Genomic DNA, 26,271 nt, shown 5'->3' with positions numbered 1-26,271 from the left:
CTCCAGTTAGAATGAAAGACTATATTTAATGCTTTTGTGTTAAGGGAAGGGATGTCTATATTCTCAAATAAATTATATAGGGCCATATGTAGGTAAATTATTTTTACCGATTCTTAAATACCGAATTTTACCGAATCGGTATTTAAGAATCGGTAAGTTATATGTAGGTCAACAATCGGTAAACATTACCGAATCGGTAAAATTCGGTAAACATGAATCGGAATTTACTGATTCGGTAAATACCGAAGCAGTATTTTCCGAATCGGTAAATACCGAAGCGGTATTTTCCGATTCGGTAAATACCGATGTGGTATATTCCGATTCGGTAAATACCGATTCGTTAAATACCGAATCGGCAGTTCAAAAACACATGACTTCAAGCAGCCAATCCTGTGCAACCTCAACCCCACCCAACCAGGGAGTGGCCACACCCAGGCAGGTGCACACAATTAGCAGACTCTGGAGAGGCTGGGAGTGCTGAGGAGAGGAAGAGAGCAACTGCCAGATTCAGACCTGGAGACTGCAAGAATGGCCAGCCAGGACACAGAGAGGGAAGGAGGGGAGAGGAAGCGAAAGCTCAAATTCAGCCCAAAGGAGCTGCAAGTTCTGGTGGAGGAGGTCGTGAAGCAGCACCAGAAACTATTTGGAAAACTGTCACAGCAAGTGCCTGAGTCAGAAAAAAGAAAGATCTGGCTTGGAATCCAGGCACAGGTGAATGCCGTGGGAGTGACCCCCCGGGACATCGATGTCCTGAAGAAGCGGTGGTATGACATCCGCATCATCACAAAGAGGAAGGTGGCAGAATTAAAAAAAGAGGCCAGCCAGACAGGAGGTGGACGCAACAGAGCACCAGCCTGACAGAACTGGAGGAGCTAGTGGAGACAACGATTGAGCCAGAAAGCATCGTGGGGATTGGGGACGCTGACAGCTCCGCCAGAGGCACCTCCAAACAAGGTAAGACGCTTGCACAGCAATGTGCCCCCCCCTACCCCTATCCCAACTCCCAAAATGTGCCATGAGAATCCCACTCCAGTACAGGTATTAGTGCATGCCTGCAATGCATCATGGGAGATGTAGTCCCTGAAAGGCCAAACATGATACGAGGACATTGAGATACTGTCTAGAAATTGTATTGTCATGTCATCAAGAAAAAGCTTCAGGTACACTTAGCTGCTGTCGCTTTTCTGTCCACAGGCACTACTGCGCACAGAACTGGCCATGAGAAGGGAGAGAGGGCACACCACACACCCAGCACAGAGAAGGCCACCACCAGTTCCGCCCATGGAACGGCACCACAGGCAGTTACACGACCCCAGCTAGCATCGCCGATCCTGCCAGCATCCCCAGTCCTGCAGGTTTCACCACCATCTTCACCTCCTGCATTGCACAGGTTGAGGAGGCGTCCTGCAGCCAGGTTGGATGTGACCGACTCATCATCCGAGGTGTCGAGGGGCCCGGAAACGTCCACTGTACCCCAGGATGTAACCCATGCCAGTGTGCCTTCCGAGTCTGAGGGAGAACACACAGTTGGCAGACGGCGCCGCAGGGCTCGGCCGCAGAGTCCACCTCCCCTTGGGCAGGGCCATGGAGTGTTCTCAGGTCTTGAGGGCACCATGGTGAAGATACAACGCGTCCAGGCAAGGGCAATGGTGTCCGTACAGCGACAGATGCGTGGCCTCAACAACACCTTTGGAAACATTGAAAAGGGCATCACCACCATGGCAGGGGGCATTGCTGATATGGCAGCGGGCATGCGGGACATGTCCCAATCCATCATGCTGCTGTGCTCAAAGTTCGATGAGGACAGGGCCACACGGCGCAGGGGACATCAGAGGAAGGATCAGACCTCGAGGGCAGTGAACCGGCTGGCGACTGCCACATCGCTGATCTGCAGGCGCTCTGTGGCGATGCAGGAGGGCCTTGCACAGTGCAGCACAGATGTGTCCAGGGGGATGGTTAGGGTCACAAGTGCACTAGAAGTGCTGCTCACCAGCCAGTCTGCAGCAGCTGGCGCTTTGGATGCTGGCGACACAGAAGACACGACCAGCAGGAGCAGCATAACCCCCCCTGTCCCAGACACTCGTCGGAGCAACAGGCGTCAACGTGGTGCCACTGGTACCCCAGCCAGTGAGGACGCCCCCTCAATTCCATCCCGCACTGCTGCGCGTGGGCGCAAAGATTAATGCGTCATGCGAAACAATGACACATTTGGGTGAAGTAACCCTTAACTCACAAAATTGTATTTTTCATTGTGGTTGGAATACATTTTCCTTTGTGTTGTGGCGTAGTGCTGCCTGATTAAACTACGTTATGGCATCCAACTACAGGCTGTGTCCCCTTACTCATTCAGAAATAGTTGCATGTGATCTCTGCCCGTCTCACTCTTCCATCTGTTGCTGTTTGTACTCCTGCTGCGTTGGCCTCTGCATGTGCAGACTCATCATCATTGTCCTCAATATATGTAATTTCGACCTCTGTGCCTCTCTTTGTGGCAAGGTTGTGCAGCATTGCACAAGTGGCAATAATCTTGCAGCAGAGGATGGGTGTGTACTGGCGTGCACCTCCACTCTTATGGAGGCAGCGAAACCTGCTCTTCAGTAGTCCAAACGTGCGCTCCACCACATTGCGAGTAGATTTGTGTGCCACATTATATCGTCTCTCACTCTGGGTTGATGGGTGTAGGTAGGGAGTGAGGATGAATGACCGCACGGCATATGCACTGTCCCCTAGGTGAGTAAAAGGGAGACATCAGTCACATGCCTCAATACACTATGATTTGCACTGAGTACTATGTAGCGTCACTGTTACTTACCTAGCAGATATCCTTCTCCAAATTCTCCCGCAAGCAGTCGTGTGTAGATCCCACTGTTCTGGAAGATGTAGGAGTCATGGGTGCTCCCAGGGAATTTGGCAACGATATCAGTGATGATGTTCCCTGCATCGCAGATTACCTGCACATTGATGGAGTGGGTGGACTTTCTGTTTCTGCAGATGTGCAGAGTGGCAGCTGGTGGGCAGATTGGGATGTGTGTGCCATCTATACAGCCAATGACATGGGGGAACTGTGCCATGTGATAAAAGTCAGTTTTAGTTTTCTGCAGTTCAGCCTGTGTGTTTGGAAAGCTGATGTAGTGGTGCATTCTCTGCATCATGGCATCCAGGAACTTCCTGAAGAAACGGGGCAGGCAACTCTGGGATACACCGCCCACCGCAGCTATCACCCCCTGGTAACTGCCAGATGCAAGTAGGTGTAGGCTGCAGAGCACCTGCACATGTGGTGGTATGGCATGCGCCCTTCTTGTTGGCTGGTCCAGGAGTGGGTGCAGGTCCCTTATCAGGTCCATGATGGTTTGGGGGTGTAGCCTGTACCTTTCATGTATCTCTGCGTCAGTCAGTTGGAAGAGTGTGATGCGCTGTCTGTAGATGCGTTCCTCCCGTCTCCATATCCTCAGTCCTGCAGCCTGTAGACGTAGCCGCCTTGCAATGACATACAGAGCGGCCATGTTGTCCATGCTGTTGCATTTTGGGATTGCTTAAATGCACTGTTGAAAATTACCACCTGCTTTCTATCAGTGTTAATTACCGACTCTTATTTACCGATTTTGAAGGATTTCTTAATTACCGAATTTACATACATATCATTTTTCCCTATTACCACTTCATATTTACCACTTCATATTTACCGATTCGGAAAATATGTATTCGGTATTTTTGAAGTCGGTAAATTTGAATCGGTATTTACCGATTCATATTTACCGAATATGGGTTTTTGGCCTCCTACATCTCAACTATCTAAATACCGGTCGGTAACGGGTTTTTTACCGAATTTCGGCCATTACCGACCGGTATTTGGCTACCTACATGAGGCCCTTAGTGTACTGTTACTTTAACCTACCTAGCTTAGAATTATTTCTATTCAAAGTGCTGTTGTTGTTCTCTGTTACCTCTGGAGCTTTTGTCCAGAGCAGTTGTGTGTGCTGTGCTGGAAATCAATAAATACTTTTTCTACATAACCTGCGTTTCCTGTATTGGATTTGTAGAATACAATTTATCAGTTAAGGCCAGGGATCTTCACTGCCAGGAGGGAATGAATCGCTGTTCTGAGCTCATCTTCCTTCTGTCCTTCAGCCTCAACCTGTCTGTATCGGAGAGCGCAGTTATTACGAGGTCATTGACAATGGAGTGGTCGTGTGCGGCTTGGGGCAACAGGTAGTCTGCGTAGAGGCGAGTAGAATAGACTGAAAACTCCTGAGCAATGTGGCCTGAGTCCGTTAGTAAGTTACCCATTGATGTGGTTGTGCTAGGGATGATGGAGGACTCCAACTCTTTGCTTGCTAGCCAATACAATATCTTTGCGGTCTTGTACCCAATTTCACCCTACACTACTAAAAATGAAACATCCGTCACCCATTCCCCAACTGGTGCTTATTCTCCACCATCCCCCTGGACCACAAAGGTGTTGTCATTAGTAAAAGCATATACAGAGGTCAGCAGGCCGCGTGGTCCAAAGCTCTAGAGGGGGCCGTGGTAGGTAGTAGAGTGTTCCCGCTGCCACCTGCTCATTCGTCTGAACTGTGCTGTTGTGAAGTGAGGTCTCCACTGTCTCCTCTATGGATGAATGGTCCCTGTCTTCACCTCCTACAGCAGCTCCTTCTTCGTGGGTTTCGAGTTTCCCCATTGCATCTCCTCGAGTTCCTTGTGTGGTGCTCTGCTAGGTCGCTTTGCTGTCTCTGACCCAATATTTCAAGCAAGTGCCACACAGCTTGTGACATTTCAAATAAGTGTTTTTTGCCATTGTATATGCTTTTTGTTTTGCTAGGAACATTAGCATATATGTCAACTCCATCGCCTTGACTCTGTTCTTGACAGGCATGTAGGATTGTCTTTTCTGTTGCACTTGAAGGGTATAGTCCAGGTAGATACTAATTCGTGCAGAGTCTAGTTGCAGGGTGGCTTATTGGCAAGCTTGTCGCAATACGACATCCCGGTCCGCATACTTGCTGTCAAGGATCAGTGGGCCCTCTCAATGATGAAGAAGGGGGAAATAGAGTCCGCCTCCAGCCACTACCTCAGGTACATAGTGAGAACCCTCTGCTCACTCCGGAGTGCCGACAACGTGTAAATTATTCCTTTGGGACCTGCCCTCTGCGTCTTCCACCCGGCGCTCCAGGTGGACAACTCTGTTCTGATAGCCACCCACAGTTGTAGATAGGGTAGTCACAATGTCCTCCACAGATGAAATTAATGTTTCCACTTCTGCAACTCTGACCCAACTCCTACAATTTGTTTTCCCATGCCAGTCCGCAGATCGCAGATGGCTTAGAAAATGCATTCCAGAGTAATCAGTGTTGCTGCTATGTCCCCTGGTGAGGTGGTGCCCTCAGGTGCACTTGCAGGGGTGGCGTATTTTTCTATTTTTGCACAGTGGATGTCTGTGGTTTTCCAATTCTTAAAATACCAAGCCACCTTCCCAGTTACGATGCGAGGGTTCGCCTTCACTGCTCTGGCCAAAGCACCTTGCCAGTCCCTCCATCTCGTGCCCCTAGGAGGACTGGAGGGTGCATCCAGGGATAGCACAATGGCCGCTGTATGTTTGTGAGAGAGGTTAAAGTGCCCAGTTCAGTGCCTCCCCAGAGGTTGCCAAAAGTCATTAATACGGGGGAAGGAGGGAGGGTGGTGTTGATTCTGCCCCTCCTATGGGTATAGTTGTGCTGGTTCCCCCACGACTCCTCAGAACCTCTGAAGTCTGCCGGCAGGTCCCGCTGGATCAACACATGTTGTTCGGCACCACAGGATTCAGGCCATCAAATAGAGCTGCCCCTCGGCCCTCCTGTAAAACCAGTCGGGTCCCAGGGCTGGTATGCGAGGGTCCCCCCGCAGCTTCCCCTGGCGCAGGAGCCAAGATGATCTGTGGCAGCTCCTCTTGGCCCCAGTGCCTCTCCGATACTTGGCAGTGCTAGACTGACCCCGCCTCACTTACCCCTCATGGCTCACTGCTTGCATGACCAGGCTTCGGACCCAGAGGTCCCCCATCTATTTTGCAGCTCACTCTTTCTCGCCCACACCACGTTCTCTCTGCGCTGTGGGCTTCGTGGGTGCTTCTCTGCTGCAGGTGCAGTGCTGTTACGACTACAAGGATCAAGATACTGGCAGGCGCAGTGGAGATGACTTAGAGTGTGTACCCCATTATGCTTAGCGGGCCACATCCCCCACCTCATAGGATTATTGGTAGAAACTAAAGGTAGCAGTTTCTTATAAGTATCATCATTCAGGTCTCATCAAGGTAAGATCTTTTAGGTCCAATCTAAGTATCAAGTTATAGGTGCTATTTAGATATAATCTTTTAGGGCACATATAACTATTATCTTGCAACATCTTTTTTCCTCTTCTAAGTATCATCTATTAGGTCTCATCTAAGTACTAGCTTTAAATAATGTTTAGGTATAATGTTTGAGGTTGCCTCTAAATATCACATTGTGAGCATCATCTTGACATCATCTTAAGGTCCCGTCTGGATATTATGTGTTAATTCTCATCTATGAATCAGAACCTACACATCATCTTTAGAGTTAACGACGATGATGATGTGTAGGTATCATCTTTCAGGTTACATCTAGGCATCAGATTTGATCTCATCTGGATATTATATTTTGCATTTCATCTATGTATCATCTTTAAGGTCTTATCTATGTATCATCTTGTAAGGCTCATCTATATATCATCGCTAAATCTCATCTATGTAAGAGGTTCTTTAAATCTAATCTCTGTATGAGTTTGTAGGTGTAATTTAGGAAGAAAGTTTTAATTATCATCTAGTTATAACCCCTTTTGGTTTGTCTTGGTTTAATCTTTAAGTTTTATCTAAGTCTACTTTTTGGGTTTCATTTTTGCTTCATCATTTTGGTATCATCTAGATCAACAGTCAAGACTTGCACTAATCTGTGCCAGTGGTCATGTGTTTTGGGCCAGTTTTGCTCACATTGTTTTATTGTCACTTCTACTGGAAGGTCATCCGAACATCTGACAATTGAGCTACTAGGTAACAATCCTATAGTTTTTCTGATATTATTGCTGCACTACATATTAACACGTTGAGCCACCATTAAATCAGGCAATCACTCATTAATACCAATGGCAGGTGACTTACCTCCAATGTAGGACACTGAGAACCCCTTGCTTGCTGCATCTCTGTCTGTGTTTAAAACCAGTAATACTTTGTTGCCAGTGGATACGAAGGGAGCAGGCTTATCCGTGCCACACCACGTCCCCAACAAAGGTGCGCTCTCCTTACTTCCATCATACACAGAGAGGTAATCGTAGTCACACTTATCTGTCAGACTGTTCCTGTCTTCCAGCTCCAGATCCATGAAAAACATCTTTATGCGGAACCCCAGGGGAAGCTGAACCGTCCAATGGCAGTTGATGTTATTGGGATAACTGTTTGGATATTGAGGGCTGGATACATTTCCTTTCACAGCTGTGAAGACTTCATGGCATTCACCTATGAGAAATGAGGGATCCATGTATCAAATTAATTCAAGTGTGTATGTCGAGAAAAATGTTTTCCACAAAAATACTAAGCAGTGCAATGAGAAATCTCTAAAATGCATTATTTAAGCAGAAGGCATTCCTGTATGACTCACAACTGGTTCTCTTATCCTTGTAGTCAAATTCTTTATGCATGTATGAAATTGTTTTGGGAGGAAAGTGGGTGCCCTTGTTTTAAAAAAAGAAAAACTTCCATGTAAATTTGCTAAATGTCTGCCTTGAGTTTATGTAAATGTCCAGTATTTGTAAAGCGCAAATAATTACCCGAACGTGTCAAGGCCCTGGGGACCGATCAAGCGAGCTATTGCCCAGAGTCACATGGTGCTACTGGGTTGATCTGCCACCGACACCGGGGATCGAACTGGGAGCCCCTGGGTTCCAGGGTCAGTTGCCCTGGCCCTGCACCATACCTCTTCCACAAAATTGACATCAGCAGTTGACCCAGAATTTCAGACAAGATGACTTAAGGTGAATTAACACCTGTAGTTGACATCTACCCTGATCGACAAATCACAAGGTCAGATTCTACTAAAGACAACTCAGCATTGTAACTTTCTGAGGCGAATACTTTGAATGTCATTAACATGGGAAGTGTAACAGCTGCTATTTACTGCGTCGGTAATGGTAGACATACGTTGTGATGAGCTATATATAAAAAAGTTAATTGTCAGACCTACCCATGAACGTTACATTATCCTAATTTGTGATGGTGGCAGAAGGCGTTGGTAGAGATTTTTTGAATAGTTTATAATCATTATTACATTTTAGTTACACCACCTGAACATCAGTCATGTTGACAGTGCCTTTGTTTTGGTTATCAATAGAAATGCTATTTTAAAATGAAGTGTAAAAAACTGTTATAATGGAAGGCAGCTCACACATTTGGCATATTTTAGTCTAGAGAGCCTATCATGTTTTGTATGTATTGTTTAAATGTGATAATTATTTTACGTATTCCATATTATCAATAAGAATGTAAGATCCAAAGAGTATTCCTTTTAAAGAAAAGTATGAATATCCTGTGTCCAATTACTGCTGACAAGTGAGATTGAGGAAAAGGAGTGAAAAATACAGAAATACCCAACATGGATACAAAAAGAGTTCTACTGTTCCAAAAGGATTTATGTCTGTGTCTTTAAAATCTAGGTATGGGTGGCTGCCAGAGTGGATTATGATCCACAATGGCTTGCCCCAGGGCTGTGTTTTGGCACCTTTTTTCTATTTAGTCTATTCTTGGCAGATTTTCCCCTGGGTCTGCAATCAGCACAGGAGTTTGCTCCAAAGACAGACTCTTCCCATATAGATCTTCTCTATGCAGATGTTTTGTCAATCCTGGATTACACATAGGTTGGGCTCCCACGAAAGGATAAGCGCTCTGAAAAATTATTGTAAGGGTAATAACTTACCAGTGTACATAGAGGAGACTAAGGGAGAGATTTACCTACTTTTCACGTAGTGCACTGCAGAAGCCGCAAATGCTGCGCTTCGCTACTTGAAAAGGAGAGAGGAAGAGAGCGCCCTATTTACTAAAATAAGGCACTCTCCTTCCCTCTCACTACTGCCGGCGCTGAAATCAGTTGCGGTGCGCCACGGAGACACCTTTGCGCCATGGTGCAAATGTGTCTCCGTGAGTCTTGCATAGGTTTTGTACTGGAAGGCTAACCTTCCAGTACAAAATACTATGCTGAGACTCACTTCAAACCTTTTCCCTTGTTGTATGCATCCTGTACAGTGCCGCACACATGCAAAGTCGGAAAAGGAAGGAGGAATATAAGCATTTCTCCTTCCCCGCGCCTACTTGAAAAGGGTGCAGTTTTCTTACTCTAAACCCAATATACTTTACTTAGTAAGTTGGGTTTAGCATGAGAAACCTTGGGTGGTTGCATGGGAAAGCCCATGCTCCACCCTTGGTACGCCATCTTGCCGCAAAGTAATACAAAGCGGCACTATGCACTGCTTCGCGTTACTTTTCTGTTATTTCCAGTGCTAAACAAGTTTAGCGCTGGAAATAAATTGGAAAAAAAAAGATTTTGCGCCGATTTGCGTCACTTTTGTGACTCAAACACGGGGCAACATCTTAGTAAATCTCCCACATAGTTTCTGTTTTTTTCCAGTGGCTTTAGGGCAAAAAGGACATTATGGTATGCAGCCAAGAAATGACATCACAACTCGTTATGATGATTAATTGTGTCCTGTCTTACTGGTTTTTAACCACCTATGAGGCAAGTTATGGAACATACCATTTTTAAAACTCTTTAAGGGAAAGATGCTCCCTAATATTTTGTAGGGGGCTGAGCTGTTATCCTTGGATATTCGGGTGGATTGTGTCATCTTTCAAAGCAAATTCTTAAAAAGGCTCTTTATCCTCCCCACAAGCTGTGACAAGCCTTCAAGGTGGAGGTAGCCTCAGCTTCATGGGCGGCTACGGCTCTGTAGTGTCCTGCGCGACACGTTCTAGTGTTCCACAGGAAGCTGTAATCCCAGCCACTCCCTCGAGGGCTGGACACACTGCACCCCTAAACCCATCCATCACGTGTGCCATGAGTTGCCCAACATTACAGGCTCGTTCTCGTCTATTGTGGTTTCTCTCTTCACGGCGCATTTCTGACCTACCAACCATCAGTCTGACATGTAAGCAAGAACTACTTTTCTGAAATTTAAAAGTTTGAAATCTGTAAGGACAATTGTTAGCCTGTAAGCATTTAGAATCAGACTTGCAGACCCAAATGAAAGTTCAGCCCAGTGAATATTTATAGACAGTGAACTTAGAAGTGTGGAGGGTCTGAGAGGTGAAGCCCCAGCGGTGTTTGTAGTGCAAGTGAGGGTATGGAGGGCGTGTTCTCTGATCTTGATAAGTTAAGTCACAAAAGCATTCTCAATGAGGTGCTAAAGGTCAGAACTGGAATCACGTCTGTGGAATACTTTTTGATAAACTGCGACGGTCATGGTAAATAATAAGAGAGCAGTTGAAATCAGACATTTGTCACATTCTTTTTGATTGACTTTTGTTTTTAGCTATGAAATAAAGTACAGAGTGTCTTCCTGTAGTGAGGCAATCAATTTGTCTCAGTCTATAAGGGGGAGGCATCTTGTGATTGCTGTGGGTCACTTTTTAAAGGAAATTTAGACTATGGTATTTTAAATACATTATATGAAATATAGATTAATGCATTGGATATTTTGGAACACTGAAATAATGATCGACCATGCATATTTCTTCTTTGATCTGTTTTGTAACACAATGTGTCTGAATAAACAAGGTGCAAAGCTCACCGCCTTTCTTCCTGGGCGGAGGATGGCCTAGGTGTAACTTGTCACATGTCATATAGTGAAGCAGAATCTCTCCCACTCTCTGGGAACAGTTGCTGCTGCCACTAGAGAGTCAGCCATCTTTGGTTTGGACCCACCTTTGCTGAGGGAGCTCCTATTCTCTAGTTGTCTGATGTCGGCCTCTAAGTCGGCCGCTCTCAATTGAAATTCAGCTGTCATTTTCCCAGCCAGAGCACCACCCCTCTGCTCTCTTCTGCATTCAGAAAGAAAGGTGAAGAATGTTCGCCCCTGCATGGGTGCTCAACATCCTCCACTGGAGAAAATAATTCTTGTGCTTCCTGATGCCACATGGATCTACTCTCCCACCATTCGTAACACCAATAGAAGGTTTTATAGTAATTTACTAATTAATTTATTTATGTCGTTATTTTTGGCATTTATTTGCAAAGTTTAATTAAGTTTGAGCAAGGCCTGCTTACTAGTGAGCTGAAACTCACGTCCTATTTTTGAAAAACATTAATTTGTGACCTTTTAGAGAGACTTTATAATAATCCCCGTTGTAATTAACATCCATTCTATACTAGCAATGCACCACCCTATGCTGTGCACAATGTCATTACAGTTTTTAATGTAATGTTTTCATTAAACTCCCAGTAGATGTCACTTTCATTCACATTATTGCATATCAGCTTTTGCCACGTCCTTCATTTTTCATTTAATTGAGCAGTAAATATTACAATCTTTATCCGGTATGTGGATTGCCAGTATACAGTTGTCTGGCGGTTGATTACGCGTGCGAAACAAATAGTACAGTTAATCCTTTAAAGAGTATATGTAGGATTAAACTGGATTACTCAAAACCAATATCATTGCTGAGGTGATACTGATTAACAGAGGGGCAAATGTTTGGGATTTAGCAGAAGACATGCAGATTTTCTACGAAAGAAGTTTTATTGACTTGGTGGAGTGTGACGTTGACAATGTTGCCTTTATTGGTTGTGATTTACAAATGCTTCCTGGTAAAAAGTTCTGTACCACATTCACATCAATTTACGATGATCCAAAGAAGCTTAGTGGAACCAGTATAAAATTCATAGAATCTGCATATGCGTACAGTAACATTTACATATAGTCAAAAGTAAAACAGCAAAAAAAGATGCAAAACTACTTTGCTCCACACAGTGCCCCCTACAGAATACTGTTAATCTGCCAGTGTGATCCATGCTTCTGACTTAGTACCTGAGTAGAAGTATGCTTTAAAACCCCTGCCTCCTATGTTGAAGTCTGACTTGAACATCACCATCAACTCGTTGGAAGAAGAGATAATGTCAGGCGGCTTCATGGTGCCACAGTAGTGGTCGATGTGCCGGTCTTCCATGCTGCCACCGTCGAAAATTGCCACATAATCGAAATTGCATTCCTCATTCTTTTCCATCTGGAAGTCAGTGAAGACGAGTTTGATGATTGAAAACGGGGTGACTCGAATGATCCACTGGCATTCTGCATTGTTGGGGTAGTTCTCCGGATAATCTGGACTTGCGATGACCCCAGAAAGTCCTGTCAGCACGCCACCGCAGACATCTGGAGAAGCAAGCAAACAAAATTGATTTTAATTGATATGTAAGGTAAGGTGTTTTTGGAACCAGAACTTTGCCTGTTGGATCCTTCAGGGTGCGTACTGCTCTTGGGAGCAGGGTAGGACTGCCCACACATATTATGCATGCATATGGGAGTAGCCACAGGCACGCCTTCAGGAGTAACTTGTTGTCACTCCACTCCAGGTGACTCAAGGTGCATCTCTTAGCAAAGCATTAACAATGGTCCAACAAGCAGGCATTAGAATACCGAGAAATATAATGCATTTGCTACTTTTCCTAATAGCCATGTGCAAAAGAAAGCATTCATTTAATGGGTTAAATTGGGAGAGATTCGAGTGATCAGCTCTATGCATAATGGGAACAAATTTAACCATTAAGAGACTAGAAAGACCTGCTTTGTACCGCCCAGTACCCACAACGTTTGTTTCATGTACATCATAGCATTGATTGTCGTATGTGCACTGATAGTGATTTTCAAGTGGTGTCAATATAAGGTTGCCCTGCAATGGTATAACTTTATATACAACTTTCTAATCCAAAGCCCTTACAAGTAGAGTCAAATATCCCGCCAATGTTTCCACTTCATGCAGAACTTGGAGAAGAGAGGATCTTAGTTCTGGACTAAGCAGGAAACAGGGGGCATCATTTGCAAGGCCATTGATCCACCGGTACGTCACTTTTTTTGACGCACTGGCAGCGCAGTGAGGCTGCTCAAGGCCACGTAAAGTCACCCTGCGTGACTTTTCAGGGCCTTGTAAATATGGGCCCCTTTTCTGCGTGAAAAGGGCGCTCCATGGGGGTTGCTGTGGGTGTTCCCATGCCACATCCAGGGAACCTGACACATTCCCAGATTTACAAAGTTGTGTAAAGCTGGGAATGCTTCAGAATTCTATGCCTACCCATGGGAGGTGTAGAAGTGGCACAAAAAGGAGAAATACCTTTATTTCTCCTTGTTTTTTCCTATTTCTCCTGCATACAAAGAGGAAAATGCCATCAATTATTGTTTTTGTGTAGGAAGATGTCCCTTCCTGCACAAAACAATCATTCCCGCAATGCAGGCACCCTTGCAACATGATGCAAGGGTGCCTGTGGTGGCGCATGGCAGCCAATTGTGCACCAGCGCAGGGTGAAAGCACACAGATGCGTCGTATTCCTGTGCTTTTAAAATTACGCAGCTCGTGCAGTAAATGGCTTGTGATGCTGCGCTGCGTCATTTTTTATGTATAAGTCCCATGGTAAGACTGTTCTGCTACCGACTTTGCCTACAGCTTGCTGCAGGGTGGTTGCTGCAAATAGGAACCACTTGCAAGCTTATTGAGTGGGAATGCACATTTTCATTATTTTTGTAGTTAGCTTGTAGTGTCTGGCATTTTACCATGAGTAGATTGTATTCGCTTGATTTGCATTATGAGGACTATCATAAGCTGTGTAAGTGCATATCTTTAATGTGCACCAAGTCAGCCATTCAAGAAATGGCGCAAATTTGTGACAATATATCTGATAACATACCTGCCACTTTTTAGAAGCAATATCCATTAAAACAACAGCTTAAAGGCAAGTAAGGCAATCTAATCAAGAGCATTATTTTATGTAAAAAACAAAAAGAAAAGATACGTTTTTAAACACATCAGTTGTAAAAGTGCTGAGAGGGGTACCAGGATCAAGAAGAGCCTGCAGCAGGCAGAAGGAGCCCACGGTCTGTGATTTGTTAGTGCTGCCAATCAACAGGGATCAGTCATGCAGGCTTTGAACAGTGCAGACAGTAAGAGTTGCTAACGTGGAGCGGACAACATTTGATGCTTGTGTGGATCTGAAGTGTCATACAAAATCCTAATCCAATCAGATGAATTTTGTGGATTTTCTGTCATGATGCACGCAGGAGCATGTCAGTTCTGTAGAGGATTGACTTGAGCGCGTGCTTTGCAAACTCTAGCATGACATCTTCCAAGCACCTCTCACAACTTTCAGTCTCCATAATTGAGAACTCATTGGGATGATGATCATTCTTTATGACAAGAACTGCCAGCAACTTTCAGCAGAGGTCAAGCTGCGCAGGGATTACGCATACTCCTGCGATGCCATGCTTGTGAGAGACAGTGTGTAGAGGGGTGAGGGTGATGGTTACAAAATGGCTGCCAGGGATGAAAGGAAATACACCACTAAAAGGTTCTGCTTGATATTACCGTTTGAGGGGGTAATGAATGAATGAATGAATACACATTTATATCAGAGGCGCAACTAGAGCCAAATTTCGGGGGGGGGGGCTAAGAAAAAATTTCGGGGGGGGCTGAATCTTTTAAGCCATACGCAGAGTGAAGCTGCAGGGGCTCTTAGAAGGGGTGAAACAACAGTGAGGCCTCATTAACATGCAAATGGTCTTTTAAAGACCTGTGAAGTGCTCGGGTGGGGCTGTGTGTGTGCCGCGAGGCTGTCTCATCCCGGGCTGCCACACGCGACGGGTGGGGCTGAAGCCCTGTGAGTCCAATGGGTGTTGCGCGCCTGATTTATATAGCGCATGGCTACCAAAGGCATCGGCATCGGAGCCAACCAACACCTATGGTGCATCCATGAAATATCATTAAGCGATCCATCCTGACCAGAAAGCTTGTGCTTGTGTATCACTTCTTAATTAATTTGGACAAAAGCAGGGGAAGATCAGAGCCTGTTTGAAGGCTACACTCATGAAATGCTCAATGAAATATTGCTAAAATTGTATAACTGCTTTGCAAAAAAATTGAGTGATCTTCAACGAGTATTATTTTATAAGAGTTCAGATTGTAGTCAATAGTCAACACATATTTTATCAGGCTAGACTCCTCTTGGCAGCTTGTAGTTTGCCTGGACAACTGTGAAAGAAGAACTTTTGCTAGACAAAGAACAGGGTTGATCTCCAAAGATAAAGAACACTTCTTCTAAATCTAACCCTGTAAAATTTGAGAGATTTGCAATCATAACATTCAAACATAAGAAGATTGGCATATTAAAACACCTTCACAGCAATGGGACTGACACTAAAACACACTTTTTTTACACCCGTGATTTAACAGCTGTTCCTGATTACTAAGCAGAAAAGTGATTTATGTTTCCCATCTCAGTTATGTAACTTGAGTTTTGACTAATGCCTTATGGAAAGAAAATAAAACCGTACTGATTCATTTAATTTCCTTGTCAGTGGTTGCATCCATCAACAGCGATCATCATTGGTCATGATGACACATGTCTTCTGCTGACCTCCTCCTTGTAGAAATTCCTAACCTGTATCTGGTTCCATGTATGATGACGTTTGGTGCTGCTGAGCAGTCCCAAAGTTTGGAGATCACTTTACTGGTTGCTCTACTCAGCAACCTAGGACTTGGCATCTTAGCGGATTCCCGCAGGAATAGAGGCGGAGCCTTTGTTCAGTCCTAGAGGAGCACACTGGGTCGCAGTCTCCATCATCTTGTGAGCAGTAACCAGTAGAAACATGTGATCAAGATCCTCATCTGGTTTCCAATTTAGAGATGGCTGCAACTGTTACTAATCATTCAGTCTTCGGAAAAACATCATGGCCTCTCCTCTGTTCACCCTCTCTGACTGTCACTTTTCTTATAGCATCGTAAAATTATGATTATCTTAGAACCACAAAGCGTTGCTGTCTCTTTGTCATTGTGTTAATCGCCCACATTGCCATGTAATTTTGTCCCATGATTTTCCTCATGGTCCTTCACTCCCATTGCTCCTTCCTGTGGCATCCCCACTGCCATGCACCTTCTGGGACACATCTCACTTGCTATCTGTTCATAATCTGTGAATTCCTTGCTATCTTCTGCCACTTGTTGTGGAGGTTTTTCCTGCTTTGACTTTTCTTCCTGTGTCTCCTTTCTAGGATCATCTTTTGGTTTATCTTTGCCCTATAGAGGTGTCAGTGTTGCTGCACCAAGAAATGGTCCTCACTTTGGACTCCAGTTGAAGACATAAAGGACCATTCTTTCTGTCCAATCATTGACATAGACATTGGTTTTTGTCATACCCAGGTGCAAAGTCTCTACCACTTCATCTCTTTTCCTTCCCAAGTGATGTTTTGGAGCCAACAGACCCAAGAGGGTCATTAGTTTTGAATCATATCTGTGTTCCTAACAATGGTTGCCAGTTAAAAACTTGGCACGGCTTGACATAGTCTCATAACGTAGGGACCCTAGCGCAGAAGACGGATAAAGCCATAATGTTCTCATTACATAAGATAAATATTGTTTACACTGAGTCATATTCATCCTCCTCACAATTTTAAGTGTTTTCCCTCTATCCTTTCTGTGTGGTCTGTAGTTCACCATTATGGTGCTTCTTAGGCTTGATAAATAGGCATACTGAGTGAGAGAGCAAGTATTTATAACATAATATAACAAAACATAACATAAAATGTATTTGTATGGCCCATGTTCACCCTTGAGCAATCTTGACACTGAATCACATATGTTTATTGTTACCCAGTTTAATGGTACTCATCGACCTCTGAAAGATTAAAGGCTGAGCAGAACTACCCAGATTTCAACCGATGACCATGGGGTGAAGCACAGAATCCTGAAGCTGATGCCTTATCCCAATGACCACTTAAGCACTAGGGGGTTTATTTACAAGCCTCTTGCGCCACTTTTGCGTCATTTTTAACATGGGAAAAGTGACGTACGGTTGGCGCAAAGAGCTTGTAAATAAGCCCCTAGATTTGGGCATCTGGTAAGGTGGAGGGACTAAGGGTTTTAGTTACTTTTAAAGGGCTTGCACGATTTACTATTTTCCAAACATCACTTACCCTCATAATACTAACTCTGTTAAGAGGAAGAGTGCAGGTCAGTATAATCTCGCCCCTCTGGCGAACCCTGTGGCATATTTGGCTTGTTGTTTTTTGTTCATGCTAACAACCCACACATCATATTTGTAAGAAAAGGGGTTATTAATTGAGAGGGGTGGAAGCCTCACTCAGGCAACAAACACATTCCTTGTCAGGGTGAACCACAAAGGTCACTAAATTAACCTGTGCGTAACCCTCTGGTAGCTCGGCACAAATGCTGTCAGGCTTAACTTAGAGGCAATTTGTAAAGTATTTATGCAGCACTCAGACAGGAATAAAGCAAAAACACAACATAAGAAAGATCCCAGAGATATTGAATTTTAAAGTTTTAACAGAAAATAGCACTGAATTTGCCACTCATGGTTATCTGGTCATGCTAGACTGGGAAAAAGTCACAAGTTCAGGGTGACAATTATAGAGAGCAAGTCAGATATAGGAATTAGTTCACCTTCTCAAGTCTAGAGTGAAGAGTTCCGTTCACGTTGGGGGAAGCTGCGAGGATGAGGCCTTTGGCAGGTCTTGTGTTGCCGGTCATCACTGGCGTTCGCTGTCAGTGCGGTTGATTTCAGCGTGTAAAGCAGGCCCCCCTGGAGTTTCACGTTGGTGGTCATCACGAGTGGTCGATTCTCGGCATGACGAGGTCACTTCAAGGTCACAAGAAGCCCATACTTCAGGATTTCCACCTTTTCTTCAGGAGGAACTCTCACTAATTCTAGCCATGGGTCCACAACCTGGGCAGCACCTCTTGGGAATCGGGTTTCACTTCAGCAGAGGCCAACAGCTGGGCTCAGGCAGGTCCAGGCAGATACAGATGGTGCTGGTCAGATGGGTAGTTGCAGGAAGGCCTGTGGAAGCTTGTTTCCCTGTAGCTCACACATGAGGTCAGCCAATTGAATCTTGGTGTCAATCTGGGTAACTTTGGATAAAGGCAAGCAGGTCCAATGTTCCTTCTTTGGACATCAAGGCAGTCCTTCCAGCAGCTAGGCAGTCCTTCCAGCAGCAGGGCAGTCCTTCTTCTGAATCCCCCGCAGGTCCAGCAGTGTTATGATGACATGTTCTGAAGGTCGCATTTTTATCCCTGGTGCCAATGCTTGTGTGGGAGAAATCCCTGACGTACCCCCAAAACTGGTTCTGGTCAGTTCTTTCCCTTCCCCTGGTTCCAATCTGTCTAGGAGGACAAAAGCAAGTGCATGCCTAGTGTCAGGTTCCTTTGTGTGTGCTGCAGGCGGAGCCCTTGGAAATGTAATCAGTACAAGGTACAACTCCTCCTCAGCTATCCTGTCTGGAAGACACTCTCCCCTCATACTTAAGTTTCCTTTAAGTCACTGGAAGAAATACACAATCCCCAACAGCAGAGCCATTCACAGTCATGTGACCTAGGACACTGGCAGAAAGGCACAGTTGCTTTGGGCAGGAACATTTGAGCGTTATAAAAAAAGGCATTTTCAAAATTGAAACTTAAAATCCAATTTTATAATTCAAGAGAATGTAAATTACAATTCATTTGAGGGTAAACATCGTTTTTCGATCTGCTCCCAATAAGACATTAACATCTATTAAGTGTAATAAGGCAACCCAGTGTCGTACTATGGGAGAGATAGCCTCTCAACAGGAAAAAATAAAGTTAGATATATTTGATTACCAGGACATGTAAAACTTAAACCTTCCTGCCCTACATTTAAATACCGCGCACTGTGCCCTAGGAAGGGGAAGCTTTGAATCGGAGACCTGTAACTTTGCCTGCTGGGTCCTTGCTGGCGCACTCAATTACTTGCCCTGCTGTTGCTGCTCCTGGGCTTTCTGTTCATCGGGTCACCCTCGCTGCTGCTATTCTACTCTGCGGCCGGAGAGCGGGGAGACTACACCTCCCAGGCGCCCCAGCGCCCGTCTGACGCCACCCACGCGCCCGGAGGCGCACTAAAAGCCCGTGGCTCCCTCGGGGGAGCGGGAAGCTTTGAATCGGAGACCTGTAACTTTGCCTGCTGGGTCCTTGCTGGCGCACTCAATTACCTGCCCTGCTGTTGCTGCTCCTGGGCTTTCTGTTCATCGGGTCACCCTCGCTGCCGCTATTCTACTCTGCGGCCGGAGAGCGGGGAGACTACACCTCCCAGGTGCCCCAGCGCCCGTCTGACGCCACCCACGTGCCCGGAGGCGCACTAAAAGCCCGCGGCTCCCTCGGGGGAGCGGGAAGCTTTGAATCGGAGACCTGTAACTTTGCCTGCTGGGTCCTTGCTGGCGCACTCAATTACCTGCCCTGCTGTTGCTGCTCCTGGGCTTTCTGTTCATCGGGTCACCCTCGCTGCCGCTATTCTACTCTGCGGCCGGAGAGCGGGGAGACTACACCTCCCAGGCGCCCCAGCGCCCGTCTGACGCCACCCACGCGCCCGGAGGCGCACTAAAAGCCCGCGGCTCCCTCGGGGGAGCGGGAAGCTTTGAATCGGAGACCTGTAACTTTGCCTGCTGGGTCCTTGCTGGCGCACTCAATTACCTGCCCTGCTGTTGCTGCTCCTGGGCTTTCTGTTCATCGGGTCACCCTCGCTGCCGCTATTCTACTCTGCGGCCGGAGAGCGGGGAGACTACACCTCCCAGGCGCCCCAGCGCCCGTCTGACGCCACCCACGCACCCGGAGGCGCACTAAAAGCCCGCGGCTTCCTCCGCGTCGCGGGACGCGCGCGGGCGGCGCTGGGCTAAGCCCGGGCAAAGGGCGGGCCCTCTGTGGCCCTCAGAGGCCGATAGAGGTTGGGTTGGGACTGCCCCCTGTAAAGTGACTGTAAACCGCTGTTGGAGTGCCCACCCATTCTTGGGTCTGTACAGGTGACTGTGAGGAGGAGTTCATAGCACGACTCATCGTGCCATTAATTGGTTGGTTGGATTGTGCTGTGTACTGCGCGGTGGAAGCATGTTGAAAGGGTCTTCTAAGGCATGCACCAGGGTTGCGGGTATGGGGACTTTGGATAGTTATCTAAAACAGGCAGAATCTGCCATTGTGAAAGAGATCGCTTCGGTCGAACGAAGACTATCTTTGGACCCCATTAGACTATCTGTTCCTCTATTACCCGCTGTGGTCTGTTCATCAGATAACGTCCCCTTGGTTGATGTGCATTTGCCTGAGAATATGAATGGCTCTTGTATCAATGTTAGTCCTACAATTGTGTCACCCCCCTCAACCGTAGTGAGTCCTGTACAACCCTCACCGGTTGTTCGCACTAGGCAATCAAGGATTAGGTCTAACTTGAATGCTGGTGGTGGTAAAATAGCCATGGGGAAAAGAAAGGCGAAGGATAACCCTCAAGGTGGTAGAAAACCGGCAAAATTATCTAAAGCTAGTCCCGCTCCTGGATTGAACAAAGTCAAAATTAATATTGAGGCCCCCCGTTCAACTAGCGAGACTCTGGGAGCAACAGGGAATGTTGGTATTAATTCAGCAATTGATAGTATTGTCGATAGAAACAGTGAAAAACTTATGTCAGATCTTAAAACTGTTCTTGATGATCATCTTAAATCATTTACTGCTCCTTTACTGATTACCTTGAGGCGTATTGAGGAGCGGCTGAATATAATTGAGTCACATCTCACTCCTAGGGCTTCCATTCCTGGCCCTAGCATCCGGGCAATTGACTCCCTTAGTTCAGCCACTGCCTCGGTCCCTAACCTTTTGGATACCATAATTACTGTACCCCAACAAACAGTACCTCAGGGTTCCATTTCGGCTACTGGTGTAAATCCATCGGCCCCAGCCTTAATTACTAGGGGCACAACCCAAGCGGTGGTCTCAGGTTCCCGGAATACTGAGGGGAGGCCCGGCTCTTTGGCTAATTATGATAAGAGGGACTCCCTACATTTACCTGCTGAGGCCTGTCCATATACCATCATTTTAGCTAATGTCCCAAAATTGGAAGGGGATAAAAGAGAACACTGGACTTCTTTGAAAAACAAGGCTATCCACTTCTTATCTAATAAAACTGTTTTGGGACAACATCTTGCCAACAATTTTATGATGATCAGAAGAGTCCCGTGGGTGGGCAGGACGAACAAGAGCTTGACGGGTGATTGTATTGTTGTAAGTTTTAGATCTCCAAGGTTGGTTGAGGATATATTGAAACAGGCGGGGACAGTGAGAATTCAGACGGATTTTGTTAATGTTCTCCCCTTAGCCTTCTTTTATCCTCCATTTCATGTTGGGCCGCCATTTAGTGACCCCATTAGGGATACTGGCTTAAACAACTATACTATCCCTATTTTTAATAGATTTGACGCTCTCTCAAACCTAGATGACAATGAATGACTAGGGACATTGGTAGAGCGCAATACTCTGGATAGTCGGGTAGCTGGCTGTGTTGAGAATATATTGCAGCCATTGGATGACTGTAAAGCCACATCCATTTCTGGCGTATTGGGTAATCTATTCAATGTGGTCACCTGGAACATAGCAGGACTGAAAAATAAAATTGATGATCCAGCTTGGCGATCACTTATAAGCTCAGGACACATTATTAGTTTACAAGAAACCTGGGACATAGAGAATACCCTGTCCATTGATGGGTTCAGGAGTTTTTTGTTCCAGCCGTGCCTTCAAATGCGGGGAGGGCAAAGGGTGGGCTGGCTACTTTAATCTCCGCTAGCATCCCGGGTCAACAGACTCAAATAGACACAGGTTCACGGAACAGTTTGGCAGTTCAAATTTCCCTATTAGAAAGAGGTGCTCTTTTAATAGTAAATTTTTATAATTCTTTTGATAGAGTCACCACAACTGATCACCTCTTAGCTTTAACATGCTTTTTGGGAGCTTACAAGGACGCAAATCAAAATGACTGTTTTATAATAATTTTGGGTGATTTTAATATTCACGGCTGTCCAGAAAATTGTTTGTCCTTTGATCCTCTAGGCTCATCTATACAAGGTGATGCTCATTTCGAGCACTCAGCTCAGGGAGACTGTCTCGAGTCAATTTTAGCTGACTTTGGTCTTATACTCCCTCCTACGACGTCTGAGGTAATTCCTACCTTTAAAGGGAATGGCAAACATTCTGTCATTGATTACATCTTTATTAGTTGTGCACTTGGTGAATTGATTCACGGTTACAATGCGACCTGGTCACATTTTAGTGACCATAACCCCGTGGTCCTTAGCTTTTCAGATGCTTTTATCATCCCTACTAAAACTTTGGACAGGACGGATAAATCTAGTATCCGCCCCTCTGATCAGAATCGCAGGATTAGATGGAACAAAATAATTCCGGAGGACTTTCACTCTAATCTAATAAGGAAAGTGGGTCCTGAGATAATTACTTGTTTGGACCTGGATGCCGGTAATAAGGAAGTTCTAGAGGCTTACTCGGCAATCTGTTCCCAAATCTCTGCGGACCTTAGTTGCCCAGCCAAGGGTAATGATAATACCATTTTAGGCTGGTTTGACAGTAATTGCTCTTCGGCTAACAGACGGCTGAAGGCTGCCTTACGTAGTAAACCTATCAATAGACCGATTGTTGCAAAGCTTAGGAAAGAATATGATAAAGCCTTGAAAACAAGAAAGCAAAAGATTAGAGAGGATGCATGGGGGGAATTAGCTTCCGTAGACGTTCTTAGAAATAGTGCAAAGTTCTGGTCTGTCGTGAATAAACCCTATTTTCGCGACGCTTGTAATGGCCAATTAGATTGTGGTATAGGGGAAGACTTGTGGTGTACTCATTTTAAGTCAGTCTATGAAGGGGTAAGAAACGGGGCGTTGACCCCGTTGCCCCCTATTGTAAATCAATATACTTTATCGGTTACTAAGTCCGAGGTAGTCGAGGCCATTGTAAAAATGACAAGTAATAAGGCCCCGGGCCCGGATGGTGTCCCGGTCGACCTTTATAAATCCGACCTTGAGACTTGGTCTGTGGTTTTAATGAATGTTTTTAATAGGGTTTGTGTCTCAGGCATCCCGGTCACCTGGTCCAATCTGTGATTATACCCATTTTTAAAAAAGGTTGTAGGGGGGGATCCTAGTTGTTACCGCCCTATCTCCCTTATTGATTCTGCAGTCAAAGTCCTTGGGCGTGTAGTCTTGGGGAAACTTACAGCATGGTTGGAGGTGAATGAGACCCTCTCTTGTTTACAATATGGGTTCAGAGCAGGTCGAGGTACCATAGACCAAAGTCTGAACCTATATTTATTAATAGGCAAATACACCATTGCCAAAAAAGGGAAGTTATATCTTGCCTTTATGGACCTGTCCTCGGCATTTGACCGAGTAAACCGGTCAAAACTGTGGGATTTGCTCCTCAAGTGTGGCATTGATGAAAATATCGTATTTTTCCTGGCCGACTTACATAGGGACCTCTCCGCCACTGTCAGATACGACCGCCAGGGTAATTGTACTGGTAAGATTGAAATTTCAAACGGTGTTAGACAGGGCTGTATTTTAGCCCCCCTGCTTTTTACTTTATATATCAATGATTTAGGTGCTATTTTAACTAGGTCGTGCAAGTACATTCCAAGAGCGGGCAAATTCTCCATTCCGGCATTATTATATGCCGATGATGCCGCATTGTTAGCACGTACACCAGTGGGTTTGCAACGTTTGCTGGACTCATTTGCAAATTTTATGAAAGCACTAGATCTTAGTGTGAATTTTTCTAAATCACATGTCATGATTATGGGTTGTAAAGCAAAAAAAGTTAAGACCTTGTATTGCGAAGGGCATGTTTTATCCCGTGTTAGTAGATTTCCCTATTTGGGGGTTATCTTTGATGACAAGTTCAATTGGTCTCCGCAATTGGCAGCTAAGCGTAATGTATATGTTAGGTCCACCTTAGCTGTCTTGGACTTTGCCCGCAAATTGGGGGTGAAACCCATACAGGCCATTTTGAACATTTATGTTGCTAAATGTCTTTCCATAGCAATGTACGGGGCCGATTTGTGGGGAATCAAAGATGTTAAAATTCTTCAAATAGTTGAAGATAAATTTTTAAAATCCATCTTATGTCTACCCCAGTCAACCCCTGCTTTTATTGTTCATCAGGAATGCGGGATAGATTTTTTAGAGGACCGTATTGCTCTAGCTCCATTGTTAAAATGGATTTCAATCTGGCTAAACCCTGATCTGGAATTAAATCATGCGATTTTAAAAGATTGTTTATCTCTTGAGTATGGCTGCTCCATTCCTTGGATAAATTATATTAAGAACTTATCCAGAGAATTAGGTCGTCCAGAATTATTTGATCTACCGGACAACTTAATTAAGGGGGATTTAAAATGGGTGAAAACTGAATTTAAACAGCGGATAGCTTTAGAAAGAGAAGACAAGGAGCTACTTAAACCCTCAGTCAGGGCCCATCAGTTGGTAATTACTTCCAACAGTATTGAACCCTACTTGGTCACCGTTAACAATATGAATCATCGTTTTTTATTGACCAAGTTTAGACTGAACAAATTCCATCTTTTGCTCACCAATTCCCCAGGGTGGTCTAGCGATAGGGACTTGGGAATCTGCTCTTGTGACGGATTTTCCCTCAAAGACACAGTGCACTTTATCTTCTTTTGTAAACACCTGTCTCCTATTCGCAAAAAATTAATCATCCCCCTTTTTAAGGAGAAAGGTTTTAGGCAGGTTAAACCTGCCCTTTTATATTTACAAATGCTGGGATCTACGTGGGAGATGTTCAATATAGCCAATTTTCTAGCAATCTCAATGAGACCAAGGAAGAAAATTTCCTGGATATAATAATTATTTGGGTAACTCATGAATTGAAACCAAGTGTCTTGTATGCCTTTTTAACCCAACTGTAGTGTTTATTATTATTGATATTTATTGCGTATGTTTTTTAATATTTATATGCTTTTATGGTTTTTGTTGTAAACCGAATAAAGTAATTCTTGACTTGGGTAGGGCCTACCTTAGGGGTGACTTATAAGTATTAAAAAGGAAGGTTTATTTTGCCAGGTCAAATGGCAGTTCAAAACTGCACTACTGGCTGCTGTGGCAGGCCTGAATTATGTTTTACAAGCGACTTTTGCTACTTTAGTGGCACTATAAGTGCTGCAGCCCACTACTAGCATTTAATTTATAGGCCCTTGGTACAGGTAGTAATCTATACTAAGGATTTACAAGTAAATTACATGTAACAATCAGGTATGGGACGATTATACAGAGAACAGTGAGTATAAGCACTTTACCACTGTTTAGCAAGAAAAAGGAGCACAGAGTCCTAAAAGACAACAACAATGAGATCAGCAGAGGAAGGCAAGGACCAGGTCCAACAATATTCAAGGTGAAATGTTCCCCTTTAGAAGCCAGGCTCAAGCACAAACCAGCCTGGTAGCACTTGTCACATGGATGCGGAATGATTCGCTATGTTTATACACCGAAGAGACCAAAGTAATAATTTACGGGAAACCAGCTGTATGGTCCTCTAGCTGATGGCGAGCTCTTTTGGCACACTTCCTACACCAACTGAGTCAGCCTGGAACTTATAGGTAATTTTTAACTCAAATCCTCCTATGAACATGGATTTTATGCTGCAAGAACTGAAATAAAATTGTCCAGTCACAAAGTCCCTAATGCTGAGCAGATTTGACAATTTTAATATACTATAAACAATTATCCTTATTACAATGGTCAGGAAGCTGCAGCTTATACAAACTGCTGCTGACCGTCTGATCTATAACACGCCAAAATTCTCTAAACATGCGGCCACTGTGTCAGTCCTTCCATTGGTTACCAATCTCTAAAGATATCGCCTTCAAAACCCCCTGCATCTGCCATAAGGCCTGGTTCGAAACTCAACCTAAATCTTAAATGACAACTCAGTTTCACTTCTATAAACCCATCCACAATCTTGGGGGCATATCAGCAACAACCGGCGATAATTATCGCTAAGCGCACTTAGCACTAGGATAATTATCGCCGGCTAACGTGGATTTTTATCGCTGAGATAGCGTGCTATTAGCAACGCTTATCTCAAAAGCGATAAAAATCCTAGCGCTAACTGCCAAACGTGAGATTATCGCTGGAAACCCAGCGATAATCTCATGAAGTTTGGTGTTAGCT

General features: G+C 44.9%; 1 protein-coding gene across 1 annotated transcript in view; it reads right to left on the bottom strand.

Annotated features, from left to right (window-relative positions):
* Positions 1 to 26,271, bottom strand: part of CDCP2 (CUB domain containing protein 2) — a 275,201-nt gene that overhangs the window by 102,512 nt on the left and 146,418 nt on the right. Inside the window, exons 3-4 of the mRNA XM_085600150.1 lie at positions 12,058 to 12,399; positions 7,148 to 7,501 (exon numbers count right to left, since the gene is read on the bottom strand). Coding sequence (XP_085456276.1) covers positions 7,148 to 7,501; positions 12,058 to 12,399 — 696 coding nt within the window. The remainder of the gene's footprint in view (positions 1 to 7,147; positions 7,502 to 12,057; positions 12,400 to 26,271) is intronic.

Source organism: Triturus cristatus, chromosome 4_2 (assembly GCF_964204655.1).
Source record: "Triturus cristatus chromosome 4_2, aTriCri1.1, whole genome shotgun sequence".
In the NCBI taxonomy this organism is placed as follows: domain Eukaryota; kingdom Metazoa; phylum Chordata; class Amphibia; order Caudata; family Salamandridae; genus Triturus; species Triturus cristatus.
This window is presented reverse-complemented; position numbering and strand designations above follow the sequence as displayed.